The 18,905-nt window shown below is 47.0% G+C and overlaps 1 protein-coding gene across 1 annotated transcript in view; it reads right to left on the reverse strand.

Moving 5' to 3' along the window:
• LOC137526085 (zona pellucida sperm-binding protein 3-like) overlaps window positions 1–18,689 on the reverse strand; it is a 50,912-nt gene extending 32,223 nt beyond the window's left edge. The window contains exons 1-2 of the mRNA XM_068247325.1: window positions 18,674–18,689; window positions 14,302–14,442 (exon numbers count right to left, since the gene is read on the reverse strand). Of these exons, the coding sequence (XP_068103426.1) occupies window positions 14,302–14,442; window positions 18,674–18,689 (157 nt within the window). The remainder of the gene's footprint in view (window positions 1–14,301; window positions 14,443–18,673) is intronic.
• Window positions 18,690–18,905: the final 216 nt, after the last annotated feature.

Below are 18,905 nucleotides of genomic sequence, written 5' to 3' on the forward strand. Positions count from 1 at the left end.
CCGCACCCTGACTATACCAGCCCGCATGGTCCATGGATTGGGGGGTCTCGGAAGGGGAGGGGCAGCCAAGCTTTCCCCTCCCCCTCCGAGCCCTTGTCCAATCCAAGGACAAGGGGCTCTTCTCCACCTCCGATGGGCGGTGCAGGTGGAGGCCGCGATTTCCTGGGGAGGGGTTCATGGTGGCATCTGGGAGTCCCCTTTAAAAAGGGGTCCCCCAGATGCCCACCCCCCTCCCAGGAGAAATGAGTATAGAGGTACTTGTACCCCTTACCCATTTCTTTTAAGAGTTAAAAGTAAATAAACACACAAACACATAGAAAAAGTATTTTAATTGAACAAAAAACATAACCACGAAAAAAGTCCTTTAATATTCTTAATTAACCATTAATACTTACCTGTCCCTTTAAAAGCCAGTTCCCACGCAATATCCTCGGAAATATACTAATCAGTTACAATGTAACAAAGTTATTACAATGTAACAACTTTGTTACTTTGTAACACCACCGCACCCGACGTCACTCGCCGCTCACCCGCCGGCCGCCGCATACACGCTAGTCCCCGCCGGCTCCCGCCGTCCACTCCGCCCACACCTGTCACCCATATACATGCTGGCACCCATGGGTGCCAGCATGTATATAGGTGACATGTGGGAGAGGCGGGGAGGGCAGTGGAGCCGGCGGGGACTTAGCGTCCCTTCACCCGACAGAGCTCTGAGCTATATTAGCTCAGAGCTCTCGAAAGCATCTTTGTATTTGGGCTCCAAGGAGCCCCATTGGTCCTTAGCAGACCAATGGGGCTCCTTGGAGCCCAAATACAAAGATGCTTTCGAGAGCTCTGAGCTAATATAGCTCAGAGCTCTGTCGGGTGAAGGGACGCTAAGTCCCCGCCGGCTCCGCTGCCCTCCCCGCCTCTCCCACATGTCACCTATATACATGCTGGCACCCATGGGTGCCAGCATGTATATGGGTGACAGGTGTGGGCGGAGTGGACGGCGGGAGCCGGCGGGGACTAGCGTGTATGCGGCGGCCGGCGGGTGAGCGGCGAGTGACGTCGGGTGCGGTGGTGTTACAAAGTAACAAAGTTGTTACATTGTAATAACTTTGTTACATTGTAACTGATTAGTATATTTCCGAGGATATTGCGTGGGAACTGGCTTTTAAAGGGACAGGTAAGTATTAATGGTTAATTAAGAATATTAAAGGACTTTTTTCGTGGTTATGTTTTTTGTTCAATTAAAATACTTTTTCTATGTGTTTGTGTGTTTATTTACTTTTAACTCTTAAAGGAAATGGGTAAGGGGTACAAGTACCTCTATACTCATTTCTCCTGGCATGGGGGTGGGCATCTGGGGGACCCCTTTTTAAAGGGGACTCCCAGATGCCACCATGAACCCCTCCCCAGGAAATCGCGGCCTCCACCTCCACCGCCCATCGGAGGTGGAGAAGAGCCCCTTGTCCTTGGATTGGACAAGGGCTCGGAGGGGGAGGGGAAAGCTTGGCTGCCCCTCCCCTTCCGAGACCCCCCAATCCATGGACCATGCGGGCTGGTATAGTCAGGTCACACGCGGCCGGTGCTCCGCATTCTGGCTATCCCAGTCTGCATGGGGGACAAGGGGTTAAAGAGGTCTGGGAGGGGGGACCCCACGTCGTTTTTTTTTTATATTTCCCACACTCAGAACGAAGTAAGTAAAACTCTTCCCACTTGGGGGAATCTATGAAAATAAAACACTATTGTTACCTGTGCAAAAAAAACTGACATTTTCCGCATTTAAAAGACATTTTTGCCCTTAAAACTTAAAAATCGATTTTCTCAAAAACTATAAGGTCTTTTTGAAAAAATTTTTTTTCCTTTTATTCCCACTGATCCCCTTAATATACCCTGTGAATTTGGTGTTCCTAAATTTTAAGCAGGCTTTGCTATTAACCGTTAAAGTCGGCGGGTTTTTAAATGTATATATTTTTCCTTTGAAACTTTAACATCGGTTTTCTCAAAAACTATAAGGTCTTTTTGAAAAAAAAATTTTCCTCTTATTCCTTCTGATCTCCTTAATATATTCTCCAAATTTGAGGCTCTTAGCACTTAAGGGGGCTTTGCTATTAACCCTTAAAGTCGGCGGCTACCTAACATTGATCCATGCGTCAACTTTTCCGCTTGGCAGCATGACCTTACGCATTAATTGCTAGTAGGATTTTACGCGTAAGCCTATAACGTAATAACCTGAATTACGGTATACTTACGCGTAATTGCGTAAGTGCTATGCGTAATTATAGACATGTACCGAAATTGAATGTCTATGCCGTAAGCGTAATTTCGTAATGCGTAATAGCGTAAAATTACGCGTAATGATCCGTAAGCGTAGCTTTCTCCATTACGACCAGCACTGATTGCAGCTGGCAAGATTTTAATGAATGACCACCCAGAAGTCTAAAATACCGCTGCGGTATTTTCCCTCCAGGAGTTTTTTCGCCACAACTTTTTTATGAATAGAGCCCTTTGAGCGGAAAACTTGCGGTAACGGTTTATGAATAGAGCCCTTTGTGGAAAAGAGGCCTCAGGCGTCTTTTCCACAAGCAGTTGATAGGCAGTGAAATGCCTCTCAAAATCTCACAACTGCTTGTTGCTGCCTGGTAACTGCTTGCTGCTGCCTGTTAACTGCTTGCTGAGCACACTGTTCAACTGCCCATGGAAAAGAGGCCTAAGGGCTCGTTCACACTATGAGCATTTCCGATTTTTTTAAACGCTGGCGATTTTAGAAATCGCCCAAAAAGCACTTGTGCAATGATTTCCTATGAGAGTGTTCATGTGAGCGTTTCGATTTTAGTAAATCGCAAACGCGCTACATGTACCATTTTCTGAGCGCTTTGACTCAATGGAAGGTATAGGGAAATCGAAAAGTGCTTAAAAAAGCTCTTGGTATTGCGATTTCCAGAGTGCTTTTAAGAATAAATACATTGGGCTCTATTCATAAAACATTTGCGGTAAAAAAAAAATCTTGGAGGGAAAACACTGCATCGGTATTTTACACTTTTGTGTGCTAATTCATATAAATGTTTACACTTGCGATAATAGGTCGGGGAATTCCCGCACTAAACTGGCGGTGCTGCTGAGTTGTTACATTTGCTGGCTGAGTTGACACATTTTCTCCTGCAGAGACAGGGTTACTATAGAAGAGGCAGCCCCAGCATCCCTTTACATATGCATTTTTCTGCCTCTCCTTCTCCTGAATCTGCACTGAATCTGTCTATTAGTCTTCCTAAACAATCTATTTAATTGCTGCAGCTTAGAAGAACTTCAATAAATGTTACACATGCAGGCTTTCTGATGTGAAATATATCTGAAAACAGGTACCCAAGGGGTTAAATAATCACAGCCTTGGTATTCCGGAATGCCTTGTCTGCTCTCCTCTCACTGCAGCTGCCTGGGAGGTCTTTCTCATTCACTTGCTGTTATCTTGACTGTTACCCCTGGCTTATCGACTTTTCTAAACAGCTGGGTTTCTCCGCACACATTCCGCCTGCTCTAATCTTTATGAATTAACCTTCAGTGACATGTGTTGTGATGATAATCTCCGCACAAGGCGGTAATTTCCCGCACTGCAAAGGAATGTCAGATTTTCATGCGGAAACAGCCTTTATGAATGCCCACTTTGCTAAATGGTCGGAAAAGTCCGCTGTTTTGAGCGGAAAACTTGCGGTAAAGTTTTATGAATAGAGCCCATTGTATTTATTCTTTTCTGGTTCAAAGAAAATCTCAATTGCTCATCAAAAGCGCTTAGAAAAGCGCTTTTCTAAGCTCAAAGCGCAGCTCTTGCGATATCGCTGGCGATTTAAAATGTGAACATAGCCTTATGCAAGGTACACACTATTCGATTTTCAGACAGATTTACTGCCAGAACGATTATTTCCAACGTTTCCAATCGGTTTCTGATAATTTTCCGATCGATTTCAAAGGGGGGTGAACAGAAAACAGTTGGAAATCGATCGGAAAATTATCGGAGATCGATCAGACAACGGATCGGACATGTTGGAAATAATCGATCTGACAGTAAATCTGCCAGAAAATCTCATAGTGTGTACCTAGCATTAGTGTCACTTACCAGCTGTGTAGCAGGTCAGCAGTGAGCTGTGTGTTTGAGTGGGGGCTTCTGTTCAGCGCATCTCTGACATCCCTTTAGGTGTGCTGCAGCCACCAGGGGGAGCTCTTCTGTGTGCCAGAATACAGATTTTCACAACTAAATGGATGCAGAAAAGCCTCAAAAAATGTCACTTTCCTCTGCTCTGTGAGAGTGAAGTCCCGATACCTGGTAGCATCAAATCAGCGTGAGAAGCAGGGCTGTGTGGCTCTCCCTATTGGCTGCCTGGCTCTACCTAAAGGCTGTCTGTCAAATCTACCGCACAGAGACAGCATGGAAAGAGTGAGTTATCGGCTGCTGTGAGCTGGAGAAAAATACCGAACACTTTTGCCTGGTTTACCGAATGTGCAAATCTTTGTGAATTGCAATTTCTTGACATTTCCTGAGGCATCTACCGCACAAGTCGGTAATTTACCTCACTAGTCAGTAATATTAATTTTCTGTGCAGGAAGGTTTATTGAATTGTAATTTGTGAAGATGATTGGTAAAATCAGCTCTTTTCAGCATTACCAAATGCAGTAATGCGTTGTGAATAGAGCCCATTATTGTCATTTCTGACAAGATTAGCTGCCTGCTTGTTTCTGGTGTGATTCAGATACTACTGCAGCCAAATAGACCAGCAGAGCTGCCAGGCAATTGGTGTTGTTTAAGGCCTCTTTCACACCAAGACGTTGCGTTTTAGGGGACGTTAAGGTCGCATAACGTGCCCCTAACTCAACGCATGGTGGTGTTGAAGTTGGACATCAGATTGAGCTGCGTTATATGGCTCTTGGTGCGCAGCAGTAGAGATGGGAAGTCCGGATCTTTTCAATGATTCCGATGATTCGAATCGGATCATTGAAAAGATCCGGATCTTTGAACCAAATCTTTGAATCCTTTTACTAGGGAAGCAGGGGGGCAGCAGAGTGAGAGGTGCAGGAGAATGAAGGCACATTGAGGGTGCTAATGGGGAAGGGAGAGATGCAGCAAGAAGATTCTTCTTGTGCACAGAAGCTGCAGTTCCTGTTTCTTCCAGACATTCACTGTGAACCGAATCCTTCATTGTGATGATCCAGATGATTCGACTCACAAAAAAGATCCGGATCAAAGATCCAAATCGTTCATGACCTGGACAACACTACTGTGCAGTGAATATTAATTAGCCATGTGGCTAGGAACAATAGCGGACTCTCCCCTTACTGAGCATGTGCAAACAGCATGCTGCACTTTCTTTAAATGTCCAGCGTTACACTGTAGCGCAACGTGGGCACTGTGAACAGCTCATTGATTTTTCATTACTGTGAGTTGGGCTGCGTTACAGGCTGCTCTAATGTGCACCTGTAACGTCCCACTGTGAAAGCAGCCTAAAAGGAAATAAATATGGCAGCCTTCATATAACTCTTGCCAGGGTTGCTCTCCAGGACTCTCGAAGCCAAAACTTGAATATGCCGAACACAAATGCGAAGGTTCCCAAATATGCGCACTTGAATTCGGCCGGATGACGCGGTGGGTTCAGCTTCGGGATTCGGGAGTGACGTGGCAGGTGACGTGGGCCAATCAGAAGTCCTCCAGCCGAGGCCCTGGTAACGCTAGCAACCAATCAGAGGAGGGGAGCCTGGCCCTCCCCTCCTCTATATATAAGGCGGCCATGTTGCGGAGCCACGTACTTGTGTGACTGTTCTGGTACTGAGAGTATCTCCAGTGCTGTGCTGCGTCTGAGCAAGTGCATTCTCATTGCTAAACCTAGCGTTTTTCTTCCTTAACACCTCCTAAACACATTGATTGTGCTCTTTATTAGATAGCTAGTAATTTGATTGTTTGTAGTCAGCTAGTGTATAGTGTACTGTGCTAGGCTAGTGTTAGTCTGTGTGCAGGCTAGGCCTGCTAGCCTAGGGCAGCCTTAGCCTACTACTAGCTTAGGTAGGTTAGGGATTATAGTTAGTTTTGTACTATACTAGTTTAGTTAATTTGTACTGCTGAAGTCTGTTAGTTTATAGCTTTAGTACTGTGTTAGTTAATAGTTAGTTAGTTAGTTACTGACTGACTGTGTACAGGCCAGCAAGCATCCATTGTGATCTGTGACAGACAGTCATCTGCCCGACCCCATTGATTGATTGCGTCCGACCGTGTGTGACCGGCTTTAATTGTCACCCACTGTCTGGCACACCACTTAGCCATTGTGTAGTACGCTAGTGATTTATAGTCAGTTGCGTACTTACTACCCGTTCATTTAATTTCTATTTCTACTGTTAGTCTGTGAGTTTCTTAGTTTCTGTACTGTGTAACAAATAATCAGTACATCACAGGCCAGCATCCGTTGTGACCTGTGAGTCACTGTCATTTGCCCGACCCTATTGATTGCGTCTGACCGTGTGTGACCGACTTTGTCACCCACTGTCTGGCACACCACTTAGTTATTGCATAGTACACTAGGGAATTATTAGTTACCTGCGTACTACTACTAGTCTACTACTACTATACGTTCAGTTAACTTTTTTCTACTGTTAGTCTGTGATTTAATTAGCTTCTGTACTGTGTAACAAATAATCGTTACATCACAGGCCAGCATCCGTTGTGACCTGTGAGTCACTGTCATTTGCCCGACCCTATTGATTGCATCTGACCGTGTGTGACCGTGTGTCTCTGGCGCAGAGGCGTGGCAGCAGCAAGGCAGCCAGCACAGGGCGTGGAAGGCAGGAGCCACAGCCTGCTGCTTCAGCCACTACCACCACCCGCAGCAAACCTCCAAGCAAAGCAGAAAAAAACACAACCCTCCGAGGGCCAAAAAAATCCCCAGCCCTCAAGCTCGAAGGGCAAGTTGAAGTCCCCAGTCTGGCTGTTCTTCACTAAGTGCCCAGTGGACGCGACCCGTGCAATTTGCAACAGTTGTGGCGTCAGTCTCAGCAGAGGTCACAATCTCCTCAAGTTGAGTACCTCGTGCCTGCAGACCCACTTAGAGAACAAACATTTTGAGGACTATAGTGAGTATATGAAGCTAAAGGACAGTTGCGCAGGCAGTGGTCAGAGCCAGACAGCCACTGCACAGACTGCAGCAGCAGCATCCCACCCTCCTGCCCATCCAGCAGCAGCAGCAGGAGCGCAGCAGCAGCAGCAACTCACTGCCCCCCCCAGGCAGTCCTCAGTGGCCTCATCAGCTCCTTTCACAGTGGCCTCCTCATCCTCCCATGCAGGCAAATGCCACCAGACCCTGCTCAGCGAGTCATTCCCCGGTGTGACCAAGGTGCTGCCTCCCGCCCACAGGCGCATCCGGGTGCTGAACGGGTTGCTTGCCCGGGCCATGTGCTCCCAGCTCCTGCCATATTCCTTTGTGCAGGAGGGGAGTGACATGAGAGCGCTGCTGCAGTTTGGGATCCCGGAGTGGCAAGTCCCCAGCCGCCACTACTTCTCCCGCACGGCGATCCCAGCACTGCACCTCTTTGCCATGGCGAACGTGGTCCGCACGCTCGATCACGCCGTGAGTGTGCGGATCCACATAACCATGGATTCACGGAGCAGCCGTTTTGGGACAGACCTCTATCTGTCCTTTTCGGCCCACTGGGTCAGCCTGGTGGAAAGCCCGAGCGAGGAAGCAGCAGATCCACCCTCGGGCGCATCAGCGGCAGCAGCGGCACCAGTCGCCCACTATGTGGTGCCACCACGCGGGGTCAGGGGAGAAGCAGCAGCTCCCGCCACCAATCGACACCGCATCAACAGCAGCATTAAGGCCCGCCACTGCCAAGCGCTGCTGGAGATAAAAAGCCTGGGGAAGAACAGCTTGACGGCAGCCAACGTGCTCCGCTACCTGAGGGAGCAGGAGAAGACGTGGCTGACCCCCAGAGCCTTCCCCCAGCCTTCCACCCCCTCTGTCCCTGTCCAGCCAGCACAGCAGCAGGGGCCTGCTGCCAGCAGCAGCTTAAGGCACCCAGGAGACCTGCTGTCATTGACGGAGGCGCTCTACATGATGGTAGAGCAGCTGAGAGAGGAGGTGCATGCAGCAGCCACCTCCTCTCAAAGTCATAGCCAGCGCATGACTCGGATGGTGGCCGACTACATGGGGTCCTTCAGTGGGCTTGACACCGGCAGTGTGGACCCCATGGAGTACTTGGTGGAGCGCTTGCACATCTGGAGTGAGCTGGCGCAGTACGCCTTGGAAGTATTGTCTTGCCCCCCTTCCAGTGTGCTGTCCGAGAGGTGCTTCAGTGTGGCCGGTGGCGTGGTCACCGCGAAGCGCTCTCGTCTGTCCACAGAGGGCGTGGACAGGCTCACATTCCTTAAGATAAACTAGGCCTGGATTCAAGGCACGTTCCAGGCACCTGTTGTCGGCGACAGGAGGACATGAGGTGCCTGGGAGTTATTCTTTGACATCAACCTTCAGTCCCTGGGTCCTGATAATTTGGCCTGGTTTTTCTTTAGTTGCTGTGGCACTAATGCTAGGTACCATGGCCCGCGTGACATGCCTGCTGCTGCCACATGTCACTCCTCCTCCTCCTGCTGTATTTATTTATTTATTTATGAATGTATTTATTTATTTAGGAATTTATTTATGTATGTATTTATTTATTTATTGTATTTATAAAGCACCAACTTATTACGCAGCGCTGAATTGATTTTCATCCTCCTGCTGTCTGTGTTTCCACCGCCAGGGTCCACAGAATACATTGCCTACTGCCATTCATCACTCCTCCTCCTGCTTCTGCTGTATTTATCCTCCTGTTGTCTGTGTTCCCACCGCCAGGGTCCACAGAATTATGCGCTGCTGCCAAGTGCCACTAGCTATTACGCCACTTCAATAGCTATATACTGTTGTAAAAAAAATAAAAAAAATTCTGAGGTATCTGGGTTGAAAACTGTGCTGTCCCAGTTATGCATTGGACACAATGTGGGCTTCACGACTGCTGTCCGGAACCTCCTGATCTTGGTGCTTTTATTTACAGCCGTGGTACTACCAATGCTAAGTACCATGGCCCCGTTACATTGCCTGCTGCCACACGTCACTCCTCCTCCTGCTTCTGCATTTATCCTCCTGCTGTCTGTGTTTCCACCGCCAGGATCGACAGATTACATTGCCTGCTGCCATTCGTCACTCCTCCTCCTCCTGCTGAATTTAACCACCTGCCTGTCTGTGTTCCCACCACCAGGGTCCACAGAGTTATGCGCTGCTGCCATGCACCACTAGCTATTACGTCACTACAATAGCTATATACTGTTGTAAAAAAAAAAAAAAAATTCTGAGGTGTCTGGGTTGAAAACTGTGCTGTCCCAGTTGTGCATTGGACACAATGTGTGCTTCACGACTGCTGTCCAGAACCTCCTGATCTTGGTGTCTTTATTTACAGCCGTGGTACTACAAACGCTAAGTACCATGGCCTTGTTACCTTGCCTGCTGCCACACGTCACTCCTCCTCCTGCTTCTTCTGCTGCTGTACTTATCCTCCTGCTGTCTGTGTTCCCACCACCAGGGTCCACAGAATTATGCGCTGCTGCCATGCGCCACTAGCTATTACGCCACAAATTTAGCTATGCTGGTGTTAAAGATAAAATTTTACAACAGTACACTTCTGTAAGGGAAAAAAACATTAAGTTGGGTTCAAGAGGAAGAATATGAACACAAAACAAAAAAAAAAAGATGGTGGTGGACGTTGAAGAAGAAGAACCAGGTGAAGAAGAAGAAGAACCAAGTGAAGAAAAAGAACCAGGTGAAGAAGAAGAACCAGATGAAGAAGAAGAAGAAGAACCAGGTGAAGAAGAAGAACCAGGTGAAGAAGAAGAACCAGGTGAAGAAGAAGAAGAAAAACCAGGTGAAGAAGAAGAACCAGGTGAAGAAGAAGAACCAGGTGAAGAAGAAGAACCAGGTGAAGAAGAAGAACCAAGTGAAGAAGAAGAACCGGGTGAAGAAGAAGAACCAGATGAAGAAGAAGAACCAGGTGAAGAAGAAGAACCAGATAAAGAAGAAGAAGAAGAACCAGGTGAAGAAGAAGAAGAACCAGATGATTGAAGAAAAAGAACCAGATGATTGAAGTAGAAGAACCAGATGATTGAAGAAGAAGAACCAGATGATTGAAGAAGAAGATGAAAAACCAATTGAAGATGAACTAGGTGAAGAAGAAGAAGAACTTGAAGAACCAGATGCCAGTGAAGAAGAAGATGATGAAGATGATAGTAATGAATATGATTGATGACGAGAAAGAAGATGGTAAAACAGAAAAAGAAGACGGTGAAGAAAAAGATGGAGAGAACAAAAAGAAGACGGTGAATACGGTGAAGAAGAATAAAGAAGAAATAGTGAAAAAAAGTTTTCCATCACATTTATTTTATTACACCTATTTAAATGTGATTTCCCTTTACAAAAAGGCATCCGAATTCGTGAACACTAATTTTTTTCCCGAATTTTGTTACCGAACACGAACCGAATTCGAATTTAATTCGTTGAATGCGATCGAATTCGAATCTGAATTTGCCCCGGACCCGAATTCGAATGTACCCGAATCGAATTTTGGTACATTCCAGCAACCCTGCCTCTTGCTACAGTTGTCCTTTAAAGGGGCACTATGGCGAAAAATTGTAAAATTTAAAATATGTGCAAACATAGACAAATAAGTAGTACGTTTTTTCCACAGTAAAATGAGCCATAAATTACATTTCTCCTATAATGCTTTCACTTACAGTAGGCTGTAGAAATCTGACAGAAGTGACAGGTTTAGGACTAGTCCATCTCTTGATAGGGGATTCTCAGCAAGGCTTTTATTCTTTCTAAAGATATTCCCTAAAAAGGATATAAACAATGATGCTGGCCAGTTTCCCTGCTCACTACACAGTTTTTTGGCAGTTGGACAGAGCAACTGCCATTCACCAATTGCTTTTGAAAATAAATATATCCCTGAGAATCCCCTATAAATAGATGGACTAGTCCAAAACCTGTCACTTCTGTCAGATTTCTACAACCTACTGTAAGTGACAGCAACATAGGAGAAAAGTAATTTATGTAGTGCCCCTTTAAGAAGAAAGTCAATAATTCAACCATAGCAGGTTTATTTGAAGTTCAACTATGCAAGTTTAAACTGCTTCTTGACCGCAGTAGTTGAAATCTACCCTCTGTTTATGGCTGCTTATGAATGTCAGGGCTAAATTTCCATAACCGTGCCACACGGACCAGCCGCTATCGCCAATCCAGCTGCTCTCCCATCGCTGCTGGACACTTGCTCCGCCAATGAAATCAGATTCTGACCGGCTTATGGAGCTCTGCTGTCATAGCAATGGCAGAGCAAGTGGGCTCAGCGACGGCTGAGCAGCATGAGCGGCGCGTCCGTGTGGCAAGACAATGGCAAGACCCATTTTTTAGTACCCCCAGTCTCTGGCCCTTAAAGGATACCTTAGCTCTAAATGTATTTAAAAAAGTACACGCCTCCAGAGGAAGCCGGAAGTCTGGTGAAACCAGTCGAGGATGCATGTGCAGCGTCCCGGCCTCCGTGCCTTTCTGCCCTGCCGATCCAGCAGAAGATCTTGCTGCACCCTGACATTGCTTGCGGTAACAGCAGCATCAGCAAACCTATGTCTGTAAGCAGCCCAGTGGGCACCTAACTTGAATATTGATGCTATATGAGACTGATGACCCCTCCCCCTTCCCACTAGTATATGTAGCCAGATGACCCCTCCCCCTTCCCTCCAGTATAGTTAGCCAGATGACCCCTCCCCCTTCCCTCTAGTATAGGTAGCCAGATGACCCCTCCCCCCTTCCCTCCAGTATAGGTAGCCAGATGACTCCCTTAATCCCCCCCCCCCTTTCAGTATAGGTAGCCAGCTCACCTTCACACCACAGCAGCAGCCATCAGTGTCACTCATTTTTCCACTCATCTCCAGTGCAGATGATTCCTTTTCATTTCCATCTCCAATGCTCCCCAAGTCCATAGCCACCGACCACAATGCAAACGTGCACAGAGAGCAAGGTGGCCATTGCACAGGTGGCTGGCAGCAGTCAGGTGCTCGCCTGATCTCCCTGCATTGCAGCATTTGCAAGCTTGCAAATGCTGCACCAGTTTTGCCCGCTGCTTTGGTGCCCTTCCTCCTCTGGTGCCCTAGGCCATGGCCTAGAAGGCCTAGGCCTAAATCCGGCCCTGATTATATGAGATGGTTTTGATGACCATGTGCATCTTTGGCTGCTAAACTAACACGCTTATGGACACTGTACTTGCTATGCATGAATGCATTACAAGCATAAGCCACTACAATTGCAATCTCCTCTGTGAGCTGTCAGTACATGTCCTGCCTATGGATGTTACATACTCAGACTGAGGACTGTCAGGGGCGTAGCAATAGGGGGTGCAGAGGTAGCGACCGCATCAGGGCCCTTGGGCCAGAGGGGCCCCAAGGGGCCCTCTCTCAACTACAGTATTAGCTCTCTATTGGTTCTGTGCTCATAATAATCACTTCTATAGATGCTTTGAATAGTGGAAATCATTAACAAAGTGTTCCCCATCCCCTGCTTGCACCTCTAACACTGTAGTTGCCGTTGGCAGGTTTTGGGGTGCCGTATCAATGGTTATGTATAGAGTGCTTGGGGGGTGTGACAATCCAACCCCACAATCCCGTCTAATCTGCTCCCGTTAGCATTAGCAGGAAGTACGGTGAGCAAACTGACAATACAGACCGGTTGCTGGATCATCAGAAGAAGGTAGTAATGTGACAGAGCGTGCCAATCCCGTCTAATCTGCTCCCGTTAGCATTAGCAAGAAGTACGGTGAGCAGACTGACAATAAAGATTGGTCGCCACACTGCCGACAATATGTAATGTGACACTCACTCACCAATCCCATATTACTAGGCCACTGTTGCCTTGCAGATCTCGTGCACTAGAGACTTCTGGAGGCAGATTCACTGTGTGCGTAGTAAACGGTTAAGATTGGTTGGAGGTGCCCATACATGTACAATCACGATTGTATGTACAATCGGTAAACTAAAACTATCGATTTCATGCTGGAAATCGGGTAATTTCACTGCCACCACTCTCTGATTTGATAGGGCAAAGAGACTCCAACGCTATCATAATACGGTAGCCAGCCCAATCACGTTTGACACGCTCCAGTCACAGTTCGGGGAATAGTCACTTCCGAATGCTTAAAGACTGTGAGCAGTGTGACGTTTAACCACTTGCCGACTGCACGCTTATACCGTGCGTCGGCAAAGTGGCAGCTGCAGGACCAGCGACGCAGTACTGCGTCGCCAGCTGCAGGCTAATTAATCAGGAAGCAGCCGCTCGCGCAAGCGGCTGCTTCCTGTCAATTCACGGCGGGGGGCTCCGTGAATAGCCTGCGGGCCGCCGATGGCGGCTCGCAGGCTAAATGTAAACACAAGCGGAAATAATCCGCTTTGTTTACATTTGTACGGCGCTGCTGCGCAGCAGCGCCGTAAGGCAGATCGGCGATCCCCGGCCAATCAGCGGCCGGGGATCGCCTCCATGTGACAGGGGACGTCCTGTCACTGGCTGCACAGGACGGATAGCGTCCTGTGCAGCCTCGATCGCCGGGGGGGCAGCAGGTAGGAGAGGGAGGGGGGAATTTCGCCGCGGAGGGGGGCTTTGAGGTGCCCCCCCCCCCCGCATCACCCAGCAGGCAGAAGAGATCAGACCCCCCCAGCACATCATCCCCCTAGGGGGGAAAAAAGGGGGGCAATCTGATCTCTCTGCCTGCTACCTGATCTGTGCTGGGGGCTGCAGAGCCCACCCAGCACAGATCAGTAAAAACAGCGCTGGTCCTTAAGGGGGGGTAAAGGGTGGGTCATCAAGTGGTTAAGAAAGGTTACTGGGTCCATATGTGATGCAATCTCAATTGTATGTCCAATCGAAAAACTAAAGTTATCGATTTCGCACAGGAAATCGGGTACTAGCTAATCCTGGAAGGAAGAAACTGTTACTTACAACCTAGCTAGCAAATCAACAATTTATAAGAAAATAATAAAACAATGCGGTAGTATGACTGACTCTTCAGAGGGCAGATTCGTTGTAGCAACAATCAGATGACCAAAACAGGCACAAGACTAAACAATAAAATCGTTACTTTTATTCTAAAACTACATACACACAGCATACTTTAGTCCACAGGTAAATACTGTATGCCTGTCCGTCAGAACAGATTGGTTTGATAGAAAGAGAGTAGAGATGAAAAGAAACAGAATTTCTTAATGTACAGTTCAAATACCGTTATTGGTAGTCCATGCGGCAATCGCAAGTCTTTGGAGGAAGTCCAAAATGGCTGATTGCCATAGAGGCCAAGAGGCCCTTTTGTGTGAAATAATCCAAGTGATTTGCCTGTGTCCAGCTGGCTGCCAGTTGATGTTAACTCGACATCAGATTTTAGATGAAGGACTTTGGACCCTTGTGTCATTGGAGTTTTAATCCTCACTGTAGATGGGCGGGTTCATGACACGTAAAAGTCCAGCCTTGTGCAATTTGAATAAGGCAGTGCCCTGTTAGACAGGGAGAGATTTTGGCCCAATTCATGTTTTGCCCTCTTTCTCCGTGCCCATAGGTCACATCAAGAAATAGAATGCATATTCGCACCCAGCATAATTGTACAATTCATTTGATACCACACATGAGGACAAATAACACCATTCGTTACTTCCACCCTTTGTAGCATTGGTTCTGGAAGATCTAGGTGATTGAAAATCTCTCAGGACCAGTGTCACGTGAAGTCCAACACACTCTGCGAATTTGAAGGACCTGGTATCTTTGTAACCCCAGAAATATTACAAATATAGTAGTTTATGGATTATTAAGGGTTACAGTAGGGTCATCTGCTCTCTGAGCTGAGCTAGCTGGGAGAGGACCTCCTTTGATCTTCCAGCTGAGGGAACCCCCTGCTGAGATCGGTTCCTACCAGTCTAGAGAAGGATGTTTTAAACTGGATCTGTCAGGCTGATCTCTGACTTCATCTGATGGATGAGCTATATAACTTCCCAGGAATGCTAGGGGACAGATTTCACACTTAAGTGAAAAGATTCGTAATTGCAAGCTATCAGAGATTGCTGGCAGAGCCAGAGAGTATCGTTCAAAAAAAAAGGGGGTTGATTTAAACCAAAAATGTCATTTTGGTTGCTTGCTATGAAACTTGCGTTTGTGACTTAAATGGCGCCCAAACGGTTTTCTCTGGAACCTACTAGTACTTGGTGATATATTTCACTTCCCATTGACTTAAATGTAGTCTGAAGCCTTGAGTGCTGTGTTTGCTGGACTTTAATACATTTTTTTTTTGACAAGTTTTTTTTTTATGCCACTTATGCGTAATTACGCATGTTTCCCCAATTTTTTTTACGCATTGTTTCCGCATGTGGAAAACATGTGGAAAATTTTAGTGAATGTGGGGAAAAAATGCGGAAATTATCACTGGCGGTAATATAGCGGTGAAAAATTTCTTACCGCATGAGTGATTGTAAATAGAGCCCATTGTTGGGCCTTTATACGCATGGCTTATGTGCTATCGTTCGATGCTCTATACTTATATTGAGGACTGTGCTGTGCACCTGGATCGCTCAATTATATCCATTGGATTTTTGCTAGCTAATTAGAACTGGAGCTGGCCTGCACCTTTCAGGCCTAAAGTTATTCTGGGGCATCATTGCAGTCAGCTCGTTGAATTCCCACAACAGGGTTATATTGTTTATCACATCTCCCTCAGTGAAGCGGCTGTTATTTTTCACTATTTTGTCAGGACAGTGTAAGACTGTCCCATATATACAGGCAGTGTTGGGGGAACAGGGGATCTGGTGGGTTGATGGGGAAAGGGGTTGCTGGGGTTGGGAGCACATTTTTATATGGTTTTAAGTGAAACATAAAGGATTATTAAAAAAAAAAATTACTTTTCAAACAAATTTGTTTTCAATCGAGTCATACCCACCTCCATTTTTATCTCATAGTTTTCTGTTATTTAAAAAAGGACGCCTTATGTGTCTATGGGGAGTTGTGTAGAGTATTACTGCACCTCCCGTGCCCTGGCGTTACCCTCCCTTCTTCTCTAATTCGTCTCATTCTGCCCCCCCTGGTTGCCGCGAACGGTGACCTCTGACCCAGACATACTATGCTGCACATGCGCAGTATGTCCGCTAGGCTGCCTTGCGACTGCGCATGAGTGCTGACATTATATGGAGTCGCCAGGGAGCGCAGTCATAAGGCGCCCTAGCGGACATACTGTGCATGTGTTGTGTAGTATGCTCCGCTGTTCCGCACTAGAACTGTTCAACTGTCCATGGAAATGAGGCCTTAACAAACTTTACTTGCACTCCCTATTTTCCCTGAGCATTCACATTGGTCTTTTGCAGCCCTATGGGGATCCCAATGATTCTACTGGCCACCGATCTGCATGCTGAGACTGAGCAGAGGATTTAGTGGCATCAGAACCGGGGAGACACATGAGTATTTACGTCATGGCAGCAATCGAAGTGGGTCGAAGCGGACGCGGTGACTAGTCCAGTGAGAATGGACACTCCCATAAGCTTTCATTGCATACATTTTCCCGGCTGTTGCAGTAAAATGTACTAAATTTGGACTGTGCGCTCTGTTTACCGCAACATGGCAAATGGATCAGTTTTTTGTGTGGAAGCAGATCCTATTTTTAACATAAGGATCCACTTCCTGTGCTAAGCAGAGCTTAAAAAATGCCCAAGCACCACATCACACTGCAGAAATCAGCCTTCATATTACCCTGCGCCAACATGCGGTGACAGGGTCGTATATGCATAAGCCCGCCCCCTGGCTAGTGTTGTACTCCCTGCTCGGCAAGAAGTATGTCACTGGGATTTCTGTCGGTCCTCGCATGAATAACACCGCACTCCCGTCGTTCACACTTGCTGTGTTGCCCATTGACTTGCATTGCTGCATTATCAGTGTGGTAGGCACAGATCATGTGGCAACATGCTGCAGACTGTGTCGGGAATACGGCGACTTTGATATTACCAATGCACCGTGTCGCATCACGTGAACTGTGCAAGTCTCTATAGACTTGCATTGCCCTTGCGCCGGGAAAGTGTAAGGCGGGGAAAGCTTCCAAAGCCCTCTTTAAATGCCGATATAGAATTTGCCATAACTACTTCCTGAGGTAAGATATTCCAGATTTTAACCACTCTTAAGTGCCACTTAGCGATTTTCAGTAGCGATTCTGGGAATGTGCCCTGCGATTTCCTATTTATGTCTGGTGATTTTGGAGCATTTGGTTGTAGTGATTTAGAAGTTCTTGTACTATTAAAGTAAATTTAATCTGGTATTATAATCATTTATGTGTTTTAATAATCTGTCTCTGTTTTACCTAAACTAAACTAGCCCCCACCCTTTTGGTAGACATGGCTTTGAGACATGTTATTTCCTTTTTCTTGTTAAAAATAGTCTGTGAGACTACACCCAGCCTACTTCCTGGACATGGTAATAAAGGTCAAGCCCAGTCATTCAGACAACGAATCATGGTCCAAGGGGCTGAGTTCAGTCAGGAAATATACCCCTATATAAAGTTAAATTATTGCCAGCAGAGACAGTCAAGTCTCTGAACCTACAGGCTAGACATTGTGTGAGCAGCCCTACTGCACGGGCCATGATGTCTAGAACCAACAGAGGGACAGTTGTATCCTGCCTCCTCATATGAGCAATAGATTGTCTTAACTTAACTTAACTTGATCCTAAGTGTGGTCTTGGAGAATTTCTTTCACAAAATTGGTCCTTCAAGCCGGAACCTAAGATACTGTGAAGGGACCAGAACACTGGTGACTAAACCGTATGGGGAGTCCCTGAGACCACACAGGGACTCTGAAACAAAATGTCAGGAACACTGTTGCACCCTGCTTCACCTGCTGGTGTTATCATAGCAGGTGACTATGCTATCTCTGCTATGTTACCTGCAGTTTCCAGTTTCACCGCAAGATAAAGTATCACATTCTGGGCATGTTTCTGATCAACAGGTGTTCTCCTAGCATTTTACCATTTCCTATTTACGACAACCACACCTCTTGCAGGATTGCCAGATCTTTAGTTAGCTTGGCTTCTGTTGCTGGTTCACTTCCCTATTCTCTGCTCTGTACCAGTGTATCCTGATCTGCCCATGTATGACCTTGGCTTGTTCTCTGACTTTGATCCTGTTTCCTGATTCTGTCTGCTCTGTACTCATCTATCCTGATCTGCCCGTGTATGACCTTGGCTTGCTTCCTGACATTGCTCCTGTTACCTGATCTTGTACCTTGATTATATGAGTAGTAGCCGACCCGTGGCGTAGCATATGCCACATAAGAGGGTAGAGGGCAGGAAGGGGGTATTGGGCACAGCGGTGGGGAGAGGGGTTGGACCCCCCCTCAATTGGGTCCCCCATGTTCGCTCTACCTCTAGCTTAAGCTCAGCAGGAACCCCCCCCCCCCCTCACCTGGGTCCCCCATGTGCACCCCCCCTCCAGCTTAAGCTCAGCAGGAACCCCCCCCCCCCGCCCCCTCACCTTGGTCCCCTATACCTTGGTCCCCCATGTGCACTCCCCCTCCTGCTTAAGAACAGTAGAAGCCGCCACTATTAGTAAGAGGCAGCGGGCAGGGATGACTCACCTCTACCGTATTCCATCGTGCGTTCTACTGTCGTCACTTCCTGCAATGCCGCACACTGTATTGGTGTAATTTGCCTTTTTAAAACAGAAGGAAATCGGCAATAATTCAGCTATAAGTGAACATTTGTGGTTACCCACAATGCACTGCTACTAAATATGAAAATGACCCCTTTTCCCCCTTGGTAAGCCAAGCAAGCATCCAGAGCTGCTGGTGTATAGCAAGCACATAGCTT

The sequence above is a fragment of the Hyperolius riggenbachi genome, chromosome 1 (genome assembly GCF_040937935.1).
Source record: "Hyperolius riggenbachi isolate aHypRig1 chromosome 1, aHypRig1.pri, whole genome shotgun sequence".
Lineage (NCBI taxonomy): Eukaryota > Metazoa > Chordata > Amphibia > Anura > Hyperoliidae > Hyperolius > Hyperolius riggenbachi.